The 18,465-nt window shown below is 35.0% G+C and overlaps 2 protein-coding genes across 4 annotated transcripts in view; both read right to left on the minus strand.

Moving 5' to 3' along the window:
- LOC132663126 (olfactory receptor 13C9) overlaps positions 1 to 18,465 on the minus strand; it is a 205,549-nt gene that overhangs the window by 87,737 nt on the left and 99,347 nt on the right. The gene's annotated exons all lie outside the window — the stretch shown is intronic.
- LOC132663125 (olfactory receptor 13C7-like) lies at positions 15,628 to 16,599 on the minus strand. Its single transcript, XM_060609138.2, has one exon. It carries the CDS (start codon positions 16,597 to 16,599, stop codon positions 15,628 to 15,630), a length of 972 nt encoding a protein of 323 aa, XP_060465121.2.

Genomic DNA, 18,465 nt, shown 5'->3' on the forward strand with positions numbered 1-18,465 from the left:
AAAGTCATCCAAATCGGCAAGAAAGAAGTCAAACTTTCACTCTCTGAAAATTACATGATACTTTACAGGGAAAACCCGAAAGCCTCTACTAAAAAAATTACTAGAACTGATCCATGATTTCAGGAAAGTCACAGGATATAAAATCAATGTATAAAAACTGAAGCATCAGAAAGAGAAATCAAAGTTTTGATCCCATTTACAATTGCATCAAAAAACATAAAATACCTAGGAATAAACCTAATAAAAGAGGTAAAAGATATGTACTCTGAAAGTAGAATACATAGGAAAGAAATTTAAGAAGATACAAAAAAATGGAAAAACATTCCATGCTTATGGATTGAATGAACAAATATTGTTAAAATGTCTATACTACCCAAAGCAATCTACACATTCCATGCAATCCCTATCAAAATAACACCAGAATTTTTCAAAAAGCTAGAAAAAACAATCCTAAAATTTATACGGAACTACAAAAGACCCCAAAAGGACAAAGCAATCTTGAAAAAGAAAAGCAAAGCTGAAGGCATCACAATTCCAGATTTCAAGTTATATTACAAAGCTGTAGTCATCAAGACGGCATGGTACTGACACAAAAACAAACACATGGATCAATAGAACAGAACAGAAAACTCAGAAATGCACTCCCAACTATATGGTCAATCATTTTTGACAAAGCAAGAAAGAATATGCAATGGAAAAAGTCTCTTCAACAAATGATGTTGGGAACACTGGACAGCAACATGCAGAAGGATGAAACTGAACCAATTTCATACACCGTACACACAAATAAACTCAAAATAGATTAAAGATCTAAATGTGAGACCTAAAGCCATAAAAATCCTACAGGAGAACACAGGCAGTACCCTCTTTGACATCAGCTATAGAAACTTCCTTCTAGATATGTCTCCTGAGGTTAAGCAAAAGTTAACTATTGGGACTTCATCAAAATAAAAAGCTTCTGCACAGAAAGGAAACAATCAACAAAACTAAAAGGTAACCTACAGAATGGAGAAGATACTTTGAAATGACATGTCTAATTAAAGGATTAATTTCCAAAATATATAAAGAACTTATAAAACTCAATACTCAAAAAATGAGTAATCCTATTAAAAAGTGGGCAGAAGACATGAACAGACATTTTTCCAAAGAAGGCATCCAAGATGGCTAACAAACACATGAAAAGATGCTCAACATCACTCATCATCAGGAAAATACATACCAAAACTACAATGAGATACCACCTCACACCTGTTAGAATAGCTAAAATCAACAACACAAGAAGCAAGTGTTGGTGAGGATGTGGAGAAATGGAAACCCTCTTGCACTTTTGGTGGGAATCAAACTGTTGCAGCCGAAGTATGGAAGTTCTTCAAAAAGTGAAAAATATAACTACCCTGTGATCCAGCAATTACACTACTAAGAATTTACCCAAAGAATACAAAAATACTAATTCAAAGGGACACATCCATCTCAATGTTTATAGCGGCATTATCTGCAATAGCCAAACTATGGAAACAGCCCAGTATGCATCCATGAATAAATGGATAAAGAAGATATGTGTGTATGCACGTGCACACACACACACACACACACACACACACAATGCAATATTACTCAGTCATAAAAAAATAACAAAATCTTGCCATTTGCAACAATATAGATGGAGCTAGAAAGTATTATGCTAAGTGAAATAAGTTGGAGAAAGACAAATACCATATGATTTTTCTCATATGTGGAATTTAAGAAATAAATGAGTAAAGGAGTGAAAAAGAAAGAGAGGCAAAGCAAAAAACAGACTCTTAACTATAGAAAATAAACTGATGGTTAATGGGGTGGGGTGGGGGTAGAGTTAAATTTGTGATGGGAATTAAGGAGTGCACTTATTGTGATGAGCACTGGGTGTTTTGTGGAAGTGTTGATTCAGTATATCATACACTTGAAACTAATTTGACACTGTATGTTAACTAACTAGAATTTAAGTAAAAACTTTAAAAAAAGGGAGCATACAATGATGGAAAAATTATCTATAACTTCAAATCTTATGAGAAATAAAGAGAAATTTGTAAGTACTATCAGTAACCTCAATTATTTTCTTTCCTTTACACAAACAGGCTCTGGATCTCCATGTTACAAAGAAGTAAACAAAAATTCAGGAAGCATTTCAACACAAATGTATTCAACACAGTACTCTTTTGAAGAATGGAATATTTGGAACCTATCAACTGCCTCTTAAAGGAGCTATTCTAGCATTGCAAGAGAAATATAAATAAAGACCTCTACTCAATTTTATTTTTTAAAGCATTAAAAGAGATGGGTGGTTTCCTATAGGAATGACTGTAAGTAAAATCTTTTGACAGTATAACCATTTGGGGGCTGTTAGTATACAAAATACACCACTTTAGTCTCAGTAATAAATGATCATTTTCTGAAAATAATTTCCAAATAGGAATTAACATTTTGGAAAACTTAAAAGGTAAGAAATGACATTTGACCTGAGCCATATCTTCCATAAAACAGCTTCAGTATAGATTCCAGATTACTGATGCTTGTTCAAAGCCTCTATCAGAGTTTTATTGGCAGACTAAAAGTAGGTTGATTATGCTCCTGCAGTAATTCAAATTCCATTCATAAACAGTACTGAACAGGAGTATATCTTGGCCTATCCACCCCCTCTTATTTTCTCTTTGTAAACCTGCATGGTTTTGTGCAGCTTAGACTGGATATGGGCCCTCTTTCCCATAGCCAATAGGATTATAAGCTTCCTTCTATATTGACTAAGTGGTATGATCATTGTTTCCTCAGCGAATAGCATAACTCACTGTCAAATGGCTAGCACAAGGCAAATCATATTAACATTTCCACAGCCATTGCTTGAAAATACTAAGTAGTAACTCATCCTTTGGATCAATTAATTTATTTATCAGGGAAATATTTTTCAACTGTGGTTAAAAATATGAAGAGCTGCATCAAACTCCACACCCGAAAAACAAATAACCCAGTGAAGAAATGGGCAGAAAACATGAATAGACACTTCTCTAAAGAAGACATCCGGATGGCCAACAGGCACATGAAAAGATGTTCAACGTCGCTCCTTATCAGGGAAATACAAATCAAAACCACACTCAGATACCACCTCACGCCAGTCAGAGTGGCCAAAATGAAGAAATCAGGAGACTATAGATGCTGGAGAGGATGTGGAGAAACAGGAACCCTCTTGCACTGTTGGTGGGAATGCAAATTGGTGCGGCCGCTCTGGAAAGCAGTGTGGAGGTTCCTCAGAAAATTAAAAATAGACCTACCCTATGACCCAGCAATAGCACTGCTAGGAATTTACCCAAGGGATACAGGAGTACTGATGCATAGGGGCACCTGTACCCCAATGTTTATAGCGGCACTCTCAACAATAGCCAAATTATGGAAAGAGCCTAAATGTCCATCAACTGATGAATGGATAAAGAAATTGTGGTTTATATACACAATGGAATACTACGTGGCAATGAGAAAAAATGAAATATGGCCTTTTGTAGCAACATGGATGGAACTGGAGAGTGTGATGCTAAGTGAAATAAGCCATACAGAGAAAGACAGATACCATATGGTTTCACTCTTATGTGGATCCTGAGAAACATAACAGAAACCCATGCGGGAGGGGAAGGAAAAAAAAAAAAAAAAAAAAGAGGTTAGAGTGGGAGAGAGACAAAGCATAAGAGACTGTTAAAAACTGAGAACAAATTGAGGGTTGATGGGGGGTGGGAGGGAGGGCAGGGTGGGTGATGGGTATTGAGGAGGGCACCTTTTGGGATGAGCACTGGGTGTTGTATGGAAACCAATTTGACAGTAAATTTCATATATTAAAAAATAAAAAAATAAAAAAAATTAAAAAAAAACAAAAACTGAAACAATTGGGCCAAATTATAAATAAAAAATATATTTTTAATTAAAAAAAAAATATGAAGAGCTGTTTTTAAAAGGACATTCTGTGATTCACTTACTATAAACAAGAAGTTCATTTGCTAATATTTACTCTTTAATATTTTTTCAAATTGAAGACATTTGTTCCATGCACTTAGCACACAACTCAGGTTCTTTAGCTTACTCAAACTCCTTCTTTAAAAAAAAATATTGGCCCTAACTGCAAATTCAACAAGTGGAAGATGAATGACTCAGATGGACAGGCCACATGTAATTTGGTTGCTTATATATCTAAAATCTAAGGAACATGAAACTGTTTGCAATAAACTACACAGAAGTCTCACTTCCAAGTCTCACCATAATGTTCAGTTTCACATTGTCTACTATCCAATCACTATTCTACACACAACTGAAGCGCCAAAAGTTGCTCTCCAAGGTATTGGAGAGAGTTGATCTAAGAGGCCTTGTGACCTATGTGTTCTGTAGAAAGCAGCATCAGCATCACCCAGTAACATGTTAATAAGTGCAGGTCTCAGAAACCACCTCAGCCCAACTGAATCAGAATCGACAGTCTTCAAAGATTCCCCCAGGTGGTTCACATATGTACTAAAGTTTGCAAGACACCACTAGGTCAGTGGCTTTAATCCTTATTTGCATATTAAAATCATCTGAAGAGCATTATTTTTTAAAGGTACCTGATTCCCACCCTTTAGCCAACTTATAGAATTTTTGGATGACAATAAAGTATAGTTTAAAATACATGAGATTTAAAATCGGGAAGACCAGATTTGAATAGCAGCTTCTTCACTTAATGATTTTATATAAATTTCTTCTCTCTGGATTTAATTTTCCTCAGAGAATATAGTGATAAAAAAATAAGTAATGTATGTGAACACATTTGTAAACTATAAAACTCTAAATAAATGATGTTGTTAGTGGCTATCATACTGTAAAATCAAATAAATAAATATTTGTTGAGAAGAATAAAGCATGCTGTTTCTAAAACATTGATTTTTAAAGTGGAGTTTGTGGACTGATTGTATCAGAAATAACACGTTAGTTAAAATGCAAATAATTTTTCCATACCTCAGACCTTGTGCATCACAATTTCAGAAAACAGAGCACAGAAGGCTGAATTTTTAATAGGTTACTGATGTGGCTCAGTTGCTTTATGAACTAGAAGAGGAATCCCACAAGCAAACACACTGCTGTTACCACCACTCCAGCTAGGGCTCACATAATTGTTGGACCTCCACCCTACTCACCTTTTGCTTTATATAATATAGGACCACCCACTTAACTCATATGCTATTTCTTTTTCTGGCTTATTCCAGGTATGAAAAGGGGAATGGAAAGGACCAATTGGACAACCGAAATTCAGTGTATTCTGAGAGATGTGAGTACCAAGGAATTGGCAAAAAAACTCCTTTTTGTCCTGTGCTTAGTGGTGTACCTAGTAATCCTCCTGGAGAACAGCACCTTGGTCATCAACCCTCCTGGAATCCTGCCTCCACATGCCCATGTACTTCTTTGGTAGCCTCTTCTTCCTGGATATCTGGTATGCATCCTCTTTTGTCACCTCTATGCTGACAAACTTCCTATTATAAAAAAAAATACCCTCCCATTGACAGGTTGTATTATATAAATGTCTATCTCTTTATGTAATTGGGTCACAGACTGTGTGTTCCTAGCAGTGATAATATATGGCTTCTACATGGTCATCAGCAAATCTCTGAAATAGCCCATCATCATAAGCAAGGCACTTTGTGTTTAGATGGCAACTATCTCCTGGGATTAGGCTTTCTCAATGGAATGACACAAAATATACTCACAGTGCAAGAAATATCATTAATCATTTTGTGTGAATTTAATAAAGCTGGCCTAAACAGGTATCTTCTTGAATAAAAGTTTAATAATGTTGGGCAATGTAATATTTTCATCTGCTCCATTCCTACCAATGTCTTTTTTCCATATTTTCATCATCTATGCTGTACTGAAAATTAATTCAGCTAAAGGAAGAAAAAAGGCCTTTTCTACATATTATTGATGACTGTATCTTATGGGACACTCCTCTTCCTGTATGTATATGAAGCTAAATTCCAAAGACACTGACTTAAAACAGACTAATTATCCTTTTCTATGGGGTAGTCAACCCCATGATCAATCCTACCATTTATAACCTAAGGAATAAGGAAGTACCTGGGGCTATGAGAAAATTAATGAGAGACGCTAGGTCTAGAGAAAAAGATGAGAAAATAATATCCTTAAGTTCATGAACAAAAGAAGCTCACATATGTTGAGGCAAGGGTTTTCAATATAAAGAGAACAACAGGTGGTCATATGTTGAATCACAGAACTTCAGAGTTAGAGATTTCAAGATCAATAGTCTAATTATAACACTTTCTGAAAATGACAATGGTTTCATGAAAAGGTGGGGCTAAGCAGTCTGAGAAATGCAAGTAAACTTATGTGAACAAGACAAAAATATTTGAAATTAAGCCCTTCCAAGAAAATCCAACACATATAGCTACTGAGCAAAAAAAAAAATTATTTTTAGTAACTTTTGTTGGAAATACTTTTGAAATATTTGTTTGCTTACACTTGTTTTTTTAATGTTTATTTTTTAGAGAGAGAGAAAGAGACAGAGCGTGAGTGAGGGAGGGGCAGAAAGAGAGGGAGACACAGAATCCAAACCAGGCTCCAGGCTCTGAACTGTAAGCACAGAGCCTGATGTGGGGCTCAAACTCATGAACCACTAGATGATGACTTGAGCCAAAGTCAGACACCTATCAGACTGAGCCACCCAGGTGCCCCATATGCTTGTTTTATCTTTTTTAATTTTACCCAGAGACCTCATTTGACCCCAACCTACATTTCCAACTCTACATTCTGTGTTCCTGTTATCTGCCCATGTTGCCCCCATTCCCTACACATGTATTGTATTCCACACACTGTGTAGTTACCTGATTATTTCATGTTCTTTCTCATTTAAGGACTATAGCAAATGTTATTCCTCCCCATTGTCAGATTTCTCCTTCTGTAGTGAAATCTTAGCAATGACAGAAGAAATAGGTCAAGTGTTACATCCTCTGTAAACCTTCCAATAACGCCCTTGAGTTAGTTCCTCCCTCCTCTGTGTTATCCTGACCCTTACCTACTATAGCAATTTTTCTTCCTTGTTATAACCATGTATTAGCTTCTGGAATGTTTCCAATGGCAGAACTATGGTTCACTGTTCTCTGTATGAAGTCCAATGTCAAGTTAATTAAATAGTGAGTAGTCATTAACTGTTGAAATGGAAAAAGAATAGTAACATTGTAAGTCCAACTATCTGAAATACCACACAGGGAAATAAGAGAAGTGGGCTTTATATATTATTACATGCCCCAACTACAATTCTAAATACTTTTGTAAAATAGCAGCTAATCTTTAAGTGTAGGGGAAAAAGATGATAAAGTTACAACTGAATAAAATATGCTGAAAAAGTTCCCAAAAAAATGTCTCCTTTGAATAACTATTCAGTTGTAATATACAGTGGTGTTTCTTAAGATATAATCGCCTCTCTGATTTTATTTCTACTCCAATTCTGCACTATAAACTCAGATTTTATTTTTAAGAACAAATTTTAAATTAATTCCACACATATGGTGGTGAGATTGCTGAAGAAAATTGTCAAAATACTTTGGAAGACAAAGATTTTTTGTTTTGCTTTGTTTTTGCCACACACGCACACAAACACCACACACACACACACACACACACACACGCACACACACACACACACACACCACATTTAGTTTATAGCACAAATGAAAAGACTGATTCAAAATAAAAATTCAGAATCAAAATGGTAATTCTTCAGAGAAATGGCAACATCAGTAGCAGACAACATCTCTTCACTTTTAAAGAATTTCTCACAGTTCTTTGTTTCCTCCTGAAATACCTCTTGGTATTTAACTTATTCCTCAAACATATTCCAAAATTAACATAAGCAATATAGACAGAAAATGGACTTAACTTTTGGCTGCTATTTAAGAACTGTATGACCTTTATATGGGCCTAAATTTTCTTATCTACCTTACAAAGCCATCTGAAGCTAATCCTTGAAAGTAGGGACAATGTAATAGCCAGCACTGAGTCCCCAGCCCCTAACAGGCACATATAGTGTTGAATAAATGAGAAAAATAATCAACACAAAAGTGAAAGCAACATTATTTTCATTAATTAATGAAAACAATTTCAAAACGTTATGTATTATGACACCTAGTACACCACATAGTATACATTATGCATTTATTAAATAATACTGCCTTATACATCTATTGTCTTTCCCATTTGCTCTCTGGTTCTTGAAAATAAGCTATTAAGCAAGGATTCCTGAGTGTCTGTATCTGAATGACACAGCAAGGGACAATCATACATTGCATTTTCCACCAGAATGAATTAATGAAAAGGAACTTAAAAATAGCATATATAACTTATCTAATTAGCTAGCACATTTTATGTACATACGCATTATTTAAATATTACTTCTCATCCCATCACTTACCTTACTCATTTGTTCTCTGAGTTCTGGAAAATAAGGTGGCTAATCATGGATTCCTAGATGGTTATATGTGAATAAGTTACAAAAAGGAGGGAGCATTAGCAAAAAGCGATGAAAGAAGATGATGTAGCTGAAGAAAGGGAACTTTGGAGGTCAGCCTTCATTTTACCTGATCAAGGAAAGAGTACACCAGGGGTATACTAAGGGTAGGAAGAGACTAAAGAGCCAAATAGAAAAGAGGAAGATAAAAAAATGTAATGGGTTCCTCCCATGAGCCACGTGTCGCCACATAATGCAACATTATTAAGGGTTCTTAATAGGATAATAATACATGTAAATCTGACTGAGTTATTCCATATTATTTAACCCTATGGTATGCTCAACTCTGGCCTCAGGAGGATTTCAAATTCCTTATTCATTGTAGCATGTCCTCCATTCCAAATGTCAGCATTACTTTGTTTTTGAGGTATATTAAGAAACAACATAATTATGATCAGTTAATGAATGAAGAAGGGATCCATCACAGAGAAAACAAGAGGTGCAAGCATTCTAGTCATAAAATGTGAAGAGGGAACTTCTGATTTCTGCTACTTCCACTACAGCTGAATAAGCTTGTACCAGACTCAAGCATCTTAGAGATGATAAATTTTGTAGAAAATTGTTTTTAAAAATTACTTTGGAAAAGTAATGTTTTGGTGTAGGTTTCACATTTTTATGCCTATAGGCTCAACTAAGCACTGCATGAAGTAGTAAAAACTCTGATAATAAACTGGCAGTCCTTCTGGACAAACCTCAGAGTTCAGGGGAAATACAGCCAGTGTAAAGTGGGGGGGGGGGGGATTCAGAAAGGGGAAATACAGAAGAAAAGACATCAAATTCTGTGTAAAAATCTTGGTCAGTTCTCTGACCAATGTGCCATGTATGCACAACCTAGCTAAAGATGAAAAAACAAAAATCTTAAACTAGGATGTAAACTACCAACAAAAAGATTGAGTTAGTTTGAGTCATACCAGGTTTATCTTAAAACCAAAATATCAAAACTGTTCAGAGGAATTTAATAGAATTCAGAGTCTCGAAATATCACATTTACAATGTCCATGATACAATCCAGAATTACTTAACATACAAAGAATCAGGAAAATGTGACCTACTCTCAAGATAAAAAGGCAGTCAATGGAAACCAAGCCTGAGATAGCCTAAAGGTTGGAATTAACAGAAAGGGTGATAAAGCAACTCCTTATAACTACTTAAATGAAATAAAAGAGAATATGCTCACAAGCAAAGAAAAGATACCAAATTTCAGTGAAGAAATAAAAATTGTAAAAAGAACCAAATGGAAATTCTAGAACTGAAAAGTATAATAGCTGAAATTTTAAAATCCACTGAATTGGTTCAACAACAGAATAAAAGTGGTAAAGAATAGAGTACCTGCAGACAAAATCAAAGTCTAACCCACATGCAACTGGTATACAAGAAAGAAGGAAAGGAAACAATAAATCAATGAAATATCAAACAGGCAACATCTTTGACAAAATATTAGCAAACTGAATTCAACCATACATTAAAAGAGTAATATACCATGATCAAGTAGGATTTATTCCACTGATGCAAGCATGGTTCAACATCTGAAAATTAATCAATATATACATCACATTGACAGAATGAAGGATAAATTCATGTGATCATTTCAACAGATCCATTAAAAAACTGACGAATTTAACATCCATTCCTGATAAAAACTCTCAACAAACTGAGTATAAAGGGAACATACTTCAAAATAATAAAGTCCATATATGACAAGACCACAGCCAATATCATACAACAATGAAAAGCTGAGCTTTTCCTCTAAGATCAGGAGCAAGACAAGGATGCCCAATAACCCCACTTTTATTTAACATAGTACTAGAAGTCATAGTCAGAATAATTAGGCAAGAAAAAGAAATAAAAAGTTTCTAAATTAAAAAGGAGAAATAAACAGTTTCTATTTAGAGATGACACGATATCATATATAGAAAACCCTAAAGCTTAGAACTAATTAATGATTTCAGTAACATTTGCAGGACACAAAATCCATATGCAAAAACCAGCTGTATTTCTATAGTAGTGAACTAGCAGAAAGAGAAATTAAAAAAACAATCTCCTTTACAGTTGCACCAAAAAGAATGAAATATCTAGGAATAAATTTGACCAAGGAAGTGAAAGACTAGTACACTGAAAACTATAAGACATTGATAAAAAAAAATTAAAGACAAAAATAAATGGAAAAATATTCTGGGCTCATGGATTTGAAGAAGTAATAATGTTAAAATGTCCATACTACCCAAATCTATAGATTCAATGCAATCCCTATCAAAATTCCAAAGGTTATTGTTCATTGAAATAGGAAAAAAACCTAAAATTTATATGGAACCACAAATAGAGCAATACTGGGAAGGAAGTTTGTTTTTTTTTAAGTCCACTTAAAATACCATCAAAAATATTAAAGAATAAACTGAATTTATCTAGAAATAAGACTTCCACACCAAAAGTTCAAAACTTTCTAGGAGAAATTAAAGAAGACCAAAATAAATGAATAGATACACAATGTTGATGAATCTACTTAGTATTGTTAAGGTAATTCTCCTTAAATTTATCTTTAGAATTAACACAATCCCAGGCATAACCCCAGCAGATTTTTCTATAGAAATTGATAGATGATAATAAATTTAACTTTCCCACAAACCTCTTTATTATATTATATTTATGTTCCATTTGTTTTGATGAAAGGGTAACCTTTTGGAGAATGAAGCAATGAAAAGGTCTTAGCCACAACAACGCATGTCTAAGAAAGTATAAATATTGCACTGGTACCTCACTAAGAAAGAAACCCCTAGAACCCACCAATTTCCCAGTCTTGTAGAAATTAAGCAACAGTTTTTCTGAGCAACTCTACCCTGTGACAAGGGCCACAATATCACTTATCATACAAACCAGCAAACTTCTGAAGCTGAAACAGGGTGCTATTAACAAGTATATTGGGACAACAGACATAACTTGGACTATTGCATGCAAATCAGATTATATGATCACCATAGATTATGTCATCAATACAATTTAAAATAACACATTCCTTTGGTGTTACTGGTATATTTTACCACTGAAAGGCCCGTAATTATTCCTTCTGGCTCTAGGCCCTTGACCCTTGATACCACTGAGGCCTATGTTACAGAAGACTAAGGAGGCTTTCTTTACCATGTGTTCCACTAAGAAGTCCAAATCCCAAGAGCTGATATCTAGCTTATTTTATAAATCCCAGTCTGTGGATAAATGATGCATTTTCATTCCATACATATGGCATCTTGTGAGGCAGGATACTGCAGATTAATTTAGAAGAAAATTGACAAGCCAAAAATTTGTCTTCATTTGAAGCTACTACATTTTGTTCTCTAATAAGGCCAGTGATTTGTGTGGATCTGTTAAAACAATTTATGTCATTTATTAATATATTAGATATGTCCTTTTGTATGACAAAGGGGCTAATTATGCTCTATTGGTCCATAACCATTGCCTCAGCTTAACACTGTTAAAACAGAAGGAGCATGGCTATGAGTAGAACTGGGCAGAAGCCATTGGACTTACCCTCCTGGGAAGATTTTTCCAAAGAAAATTACAGGAAAGCCACAGCAGTGTGGCCCTCTTCTAAGAACAAGTGTTGGAGCCTAGCAGGACTTTAAGGAATTTAACTATGAGGAAACAAAAAGAAGCCTCAATTCTGAATTTACGTAATCTTTATATTGGGTCCATCTTATTAGTCCTTCTAGTTATTTAATCATAGTTAAAATACATCCCTACTGACATCTTATTAAATACAGCACCTAAATCTTGTTCTGACTCTTTCCTTTCAACAAACTCATGGAGTAAGTCCACGTCTTCCTTTGAAAATGTTGTTCTGTTGTGTGCTTCACCTAGAATATCCGTTCCCCACTTTCCACTTGGAAAAAGATTACTTATCCTTCAGAACCAGGTAAAATGTTTATTATTTATTCCTGGAAGACGTTTTGCTGTGATTTTACTGTTTTTAGTATTATCATAAATTTTATCACAATATATACTTGTTTTATTTCATTTTACCCCATTTCTGCCACTGAATGGAACACTACTCAAAAGCAAGATGCAAAGCCTATTTGTCTTTACTTACCATTCCTTAATAAAATGCATGGATTTTGCACACTCTAGGAGTTTGGATCTTTGAATGAAAAAATATGTCTTGAACGTCACTTTTGAGTGTTTTTCTTCTGAAAGTATCATAAACTGTTCCAATAGCAAATAGAATCAAATTATATCTGACAGAATGCACAGATTCACTTGTTTTATTCAGTAGGAGAAAATTTTTCACTTTCTCAACAGAATCATCTGTGTCTGTGATTTTATTTTCAATTATTTTATCTTTTCATTCACGTTAGCATGACAAGTGCATCCCTTCCCTGATATGTTCTGTATTAAGTTCAATCAGCCAATTTTCAATAAATCAATCAGCTAAACAATAAATATTCTATTTGTTGGGATCCTGTAACAGACCTAAAAGAACTTACAGAAACCATGGTATATTACTAGGCTATAGTAAGATATAGAAGAAATAGAGGATCTAGTCCCTGCTATTGAGAAACCAATGGGTAAAATCATAATTTAATGATATCTCTCATTTTCTAGTACTTTAAAATTTCCAACATAAAGGATTTTCACACACAGGAGTTCATTGGATAGCTACCTCATACTGACCAAGTGACCCATTCAAATTGGATTTTACTAGTTATGAAACTAAGGTTCCAGAGAATAAATGGATTCAGAGATTGTCCAAGGCCATACACTATTTAACTCCGTATCTCTTTGCAATGTCCTTTACATTGTCATATATGAAATATTGGCAAGCACAAATAAATATATAGAGAACAATGTGAGTACAAAACAGTTGAGAGGAGAAGAGCATAGGGATTAGTCAATTACATAAAAACACACATTAAGTAGCTGGTGAAGTTTAAACCCAAGTTTAGAAGAAAGGAACAGAAACATAAGTAAAGAATAAAGGAAGAAGTTTGCATTGAGGAATAAAATTGGCTCTGTGCACCCCGTGAAGTGTTTATTTTTTTTATTTTTTATTTTTTTTACCCCATGAAGTGTTTAAACAATACCACCCTCAAACAACGTACACCAAAACAGACAATGGTACATAATTAGAGGCACTTTTCTCTCAGACTTAAGGGCTGGGAAGATTTTTCACTATGGAAAAATACCTGACTTCTTGAAATGTACTCATCTGTGTGGAGCCATGATGTACTCTCCTGGGCTCCAGAGAACAGAAATGCAAACCTACAGAACAAACCTACAGAAATATTGACTTTCTATCTTAGTATCTGAAGCCCCCACAATTTGGCTCCAAGCTGCCTTTCCAATCTTCTCCTCTGTCACTAACCAATCTCTGTCACTAACCCAAGTTCCAACTAATCGAAACTCTTATTAATGGTGGTCCATATCTTGCCATATGCTGTTTTCTCTGTCTGAAAAATTCTTCTGTATAAGACTACTAGGAGAATTGTTTTTCCTAGCTCAGCCATGCAGAAAACCCCTTCCGAGGACTCTCTTCTAGGGGAATTTTACCTATCCCCCTTTAATAACACTTAACACACTGAATTATAATTGTGACTCACTTAAGTCTGTGACCACTTAAGGTCACCAATCTTAACAGCCAGTCTCAGCATGGTGAGACTATAAATGGAATCTATCACTAAATGTCTTAAAAGATACTGCATATCTTTACTAAGATTTTCAAGGCAGAGACACAGAGGAAGGATCACAGAACACCAGCACCAAAGCTTCCTATTTAGCCATTTTCTTTATTTTCTCTGATTCTTTTTTTATGGTTTCTATTTAAATATCTCCCATATCTATGTTCCAAATATCTAACATGCACCTCTTTCTTCCTCATTGCATTATCCCCTCTTTCTCACTGTCCTCTTTTATGTCTTTCCTAGAGATGGTCCAAACCCTTTTATATGAAGATGACTTTACCCCATTTAAACTATTCCAATTCATCATCACTCTGTTCAGCCCCTTAAAAATCCAACATACTATGAATGCAAACAAAGGATCCAGCTCAGAAGGTAGGGGAAGGGGAAAGTTGTGAATAGTCTTTAATATTTTTGTTCTTAATTTAAGTGTCAGTCTGTATACCACAGGACTATGCACTCCTTGATCATGTTTGGGATTTTGTCTCCATGTGTTTGTTTTTTTGATATCACCAATAGTTAGCATAATGTCTGAGACAAAATATTCAGTAAATACTGATTACTTGAATAATTTAATGCAGAACAAATGACTGACTGAATGAATGAATAGAAAGCTCTTATTCTACAGGCAATTCATCTAACTGAAAAGATACCTAATTTGTGATACTTTAAACCCACTATTACCATGTTCTCAGAGAATTATATGAACAAGTTCTTTAGAAGCTAATTTTTGAGTCATTAACAGTAACAATGTTTTTCATTCAGATGCCACTACTCATCTACTGAAACATATGATAAGCCCTCAATCAGCTGGGGTGCCTGCACAGTGACACACATTCCCTCAGACACTTCTTCACAGAAGTGTGTCTGCCAGTTTGCAGCCAAAAGGAAGTCAGACCTAGGAAAAACAGCTTCATTTTTCTACTCTTGTCTCTCTATGGCATATACACAGGCTAGGTACCTAATACCCTAAAAAGCTCACTCTTTTCCTTTATATGATTGAAGGCCACCCCATTAGTAATTATTTACATTGAGTTCTAGTTTATCTTCCTAAGAAAGATAGGAGACTAGAAAACCAATGCACATAGAAGATAAGAGGTTAAGACAACAAAATGGCATTTCCTTTCACATAAGATTACAGAACCCATTATTCCAGAGTTAAACTAAATTATGTTATTCATGAGAAGGTGGATGGTTTGGATGATAATCCTTTTACCCATAAATTGCTGTCCCTTTCTTCTTTAATCTAGTCATGAAGGGAAGAGGTAGGCCCTACATTTCTCTCACATTTAAATATCAGGAACAGAAAAATTAGAATTTCAGGAGTTAATGGTACCACCAATCCTTATATTTAGTGTGGAACCTACAGGTGAGATCCAGTTCTGCATTCAGAGTAAAGGAATTTGTTTAAAGCATTGACATTCCCTCTGAGGAGCATTTCTGACACAGCATATTCTTCACAGCTTCCTTCACATCTTTGTTTCTCAAACTATAGATGAGGGGATTGAGCATAGGTGTCACAACTCCATAGAAGAGAGAAATGATTTTGTCTGTGACTTGTACTTTGTCTGTACCAGAAAAGTCTTTAGCCTTGGGTTTTGCATACATGAAGAGGATGGTTCCATAGAATATAATCACCACAGTTAGGTGGGCGGAGCAGGTGGAGAAGGCTTTGCGCTTCCCCTCTGCAGAAGGAATCTTCAGGATAGTGGAGAGAATGAAAACATAGGAAACAAAAATGAAAAGTACTGGGACCACTAGAAAAATCGCGTTAGCAATAACCATGCTAATAACATTTATGGAGATACCAGCACAAGCCAATTTTAAGACAGCCAAGATTTCACAAGTAAAATGATTAATGACATTATCCCCACAGAAAGGAAGCCGCATTGCAAGAGAGGTTTGCAACACAGAATTGACACCCCCTGCAATCCAGGACCCAGCAGCCATGGACATGTATGAAGTCTTGCTCATAATAACGGAGTATCTCAGAGGGTTACAGATGGCCACATAGCGGTCAAATGCCATCATGCTCAGAAGGACACACTCTGCGGCTCCCATAGCAAAGGAGAGAAACATTTGCACTCCACACCCAGAGAAGGAAATGGTTTTCTTTGAAGTCAAGAAGCTGCTGAGAAATAGGGGAATAGAAGAACTGGTATAGCAAATGTCCAAGAATGATAAGTTACTGAGGAAAAAGTACATGGGGGTGTGCAAGTGGGAGTCACAGACACTTACAATGATGATGATTCCATTTCCCAGCAGGATAACCAGGTACATACACAGCACCATCACAAAGTAAATGGCCTCAAGCTCTGGATAGCCAGAAAGCCCCAGTAGGACAAATTCTGTCACAGAAGACTGATTGGTCTTTCCCATGCTAATATTTTCTTTCACCAAAATGAATTCTGTAGCAGCCAGAATACATGTGGATCTGTTACAGCAGTGTTTGCAAGAGGTGTTTGCATCCTTAAGCGGCTTCCCTTATGGGTAATACAGACTTATGACTGGATAGAGAGATAGCATAAGAATATGTTATGATCCTCTAAGCTCAGTTATAGACTTTTAGATCTCATGAAGGAGGCTTTGGCTCAAAACAACAAAAAAAGACCTTGTTAGAAAAGAGATTCAGAACACATACAACTGGTTTATAAATATGTATCTAACTTACATTATAAATTTGAAATTTGAATGCAATGTCACCATAACATTTTTACCAAACAATCCGGAACACAATATGTTACCCTCAACAAAAATCACTGTTCTTCACTTATTAAAACAAAATACTGTATGTAAGTCCTGCTGCAATGATAATTTAACCTCAGAATTTTGTGGCTAGAAAACAAGATGAAAAAGATATATTCTTCAGAAAAAGAACTTTTGGTTAATTCTAATCTGGGGAGAAATGTATACCTGTAATACCCTAAGAATATTAACTACAGGCATTACTAATGGTCAAAAAACAAATTTTTGGATTAAATTATTATTTTTTGTCTTTTTCAGCACAAATTGGGATGTCTAGGTAACTCTATTGTCCTGCCTAATACATATAATGAATTACAGGTTGATCTCAGAAAAACTCTAGTGCACATGTCTCAATCTACAAACCATAATAAAGGTATAACCTAAGAAATTTAAGTCATGAGGGATTTACTCTTTTACTTGCAGGCATGAGAAAATACATATTATCTTTTCCTTGCACAGAAATCAGCTTCTGTTCTAACAGCTTCTCTGCCAAACTTACTCTCACTGCATATTCAGAAAGCCCATAATAAAGAGGGATAGGTCACTCAAAATATTCTTAAGCACGGTAATATGTTATAATTACTTATATCCCCACTTCACTAGAATATAGAATATTTTTATATCAAAATGACAGAAACAGAAGTCCTACTTTTTTGTGATTGCTAGTCTCATAAATTCCCTCTCAATAAGTTCAATAATATAACTAAAAGAACTATCTGTTTCTCAGTTTTCATTTATACCAAGTAGTTGCCATTGCTACAGTAAAAACAAAAACAAAACAAAAGCAAACAAACAAAATGATTAACCAGTGGAAAAACAGAACTGACTTCCAGTAAAAATGAAAGTTGGATCTCTTTACAGTCACTTAACTAGTAGAGGAGCCTTTAAAGGAACAGCCAATGGAGCACCAAAGCAGCTTACGGTCTTTGCTGCTTTGAGGATCTTTCTAGTCCCAAAAGTAATTTAAAGTTCACAATGTGGATTGGTTAGAATTTAGAAACTTTCTAGTACTTTTGGGATGAAGTCCCCTAGAAGCAATTAAAACAAAGTTCCTAATACAATTAAAATTAAATGTAACTCACAAGACAAATAATTCTTCTGACTTTACACCTTCTGGGAAGAGCAAATTTAGAACTGCTACCCAGGTAAAATGGCCAAGACACAATACGCCAAACTTAACCAATCTATTGTTCAGTCATGCCTACACATATGAGACAACATGGAGCAGAAGAGATCAACAATTCCCATGAGGTGAGCAAACCACACTTTACTTATGAACAGGAAAAGAAATTCCACCTTGAGATTATTATGACATTTGCTATGCCTATCTTTTGAAATCAGTACCAACATTTGAAGAATTCAATCATTTTATATGAATGTTATGAAATACTCTTCCAGCATGAAAATAAGGGAAACCATTGTGAGAAGTCTTATAAAGGGAACAAAATTTGACAACACTCTTTTTTGTCAGTGGACAATATTTTTTAAAAGTCACTGAGT

Source organism: Panthera onca, chromosome D4 (assembly GCF_046562875.1).
Source record: "Panthera onca isolate mPanOnc1 chromosome D4, mPanOnc1 haplotype 2, whole genome shotgun sequence".
Classification (NCBI taxonomy): domain Eukaryota; kingdom Metazoa; phylum Chordata; class Mammalia; order Carnivora; family Felidae; genus Panthera; species Panthera onca.

Coding starts and splice junctions, on each gene's coding strand:
- LOC132663125 (XM_060609138.2), bottom strand. CDS start 16,599: ATGGGAAAGACCAATCAGTCTTCTGTGACAGAATTTGTCCTACTGGGG.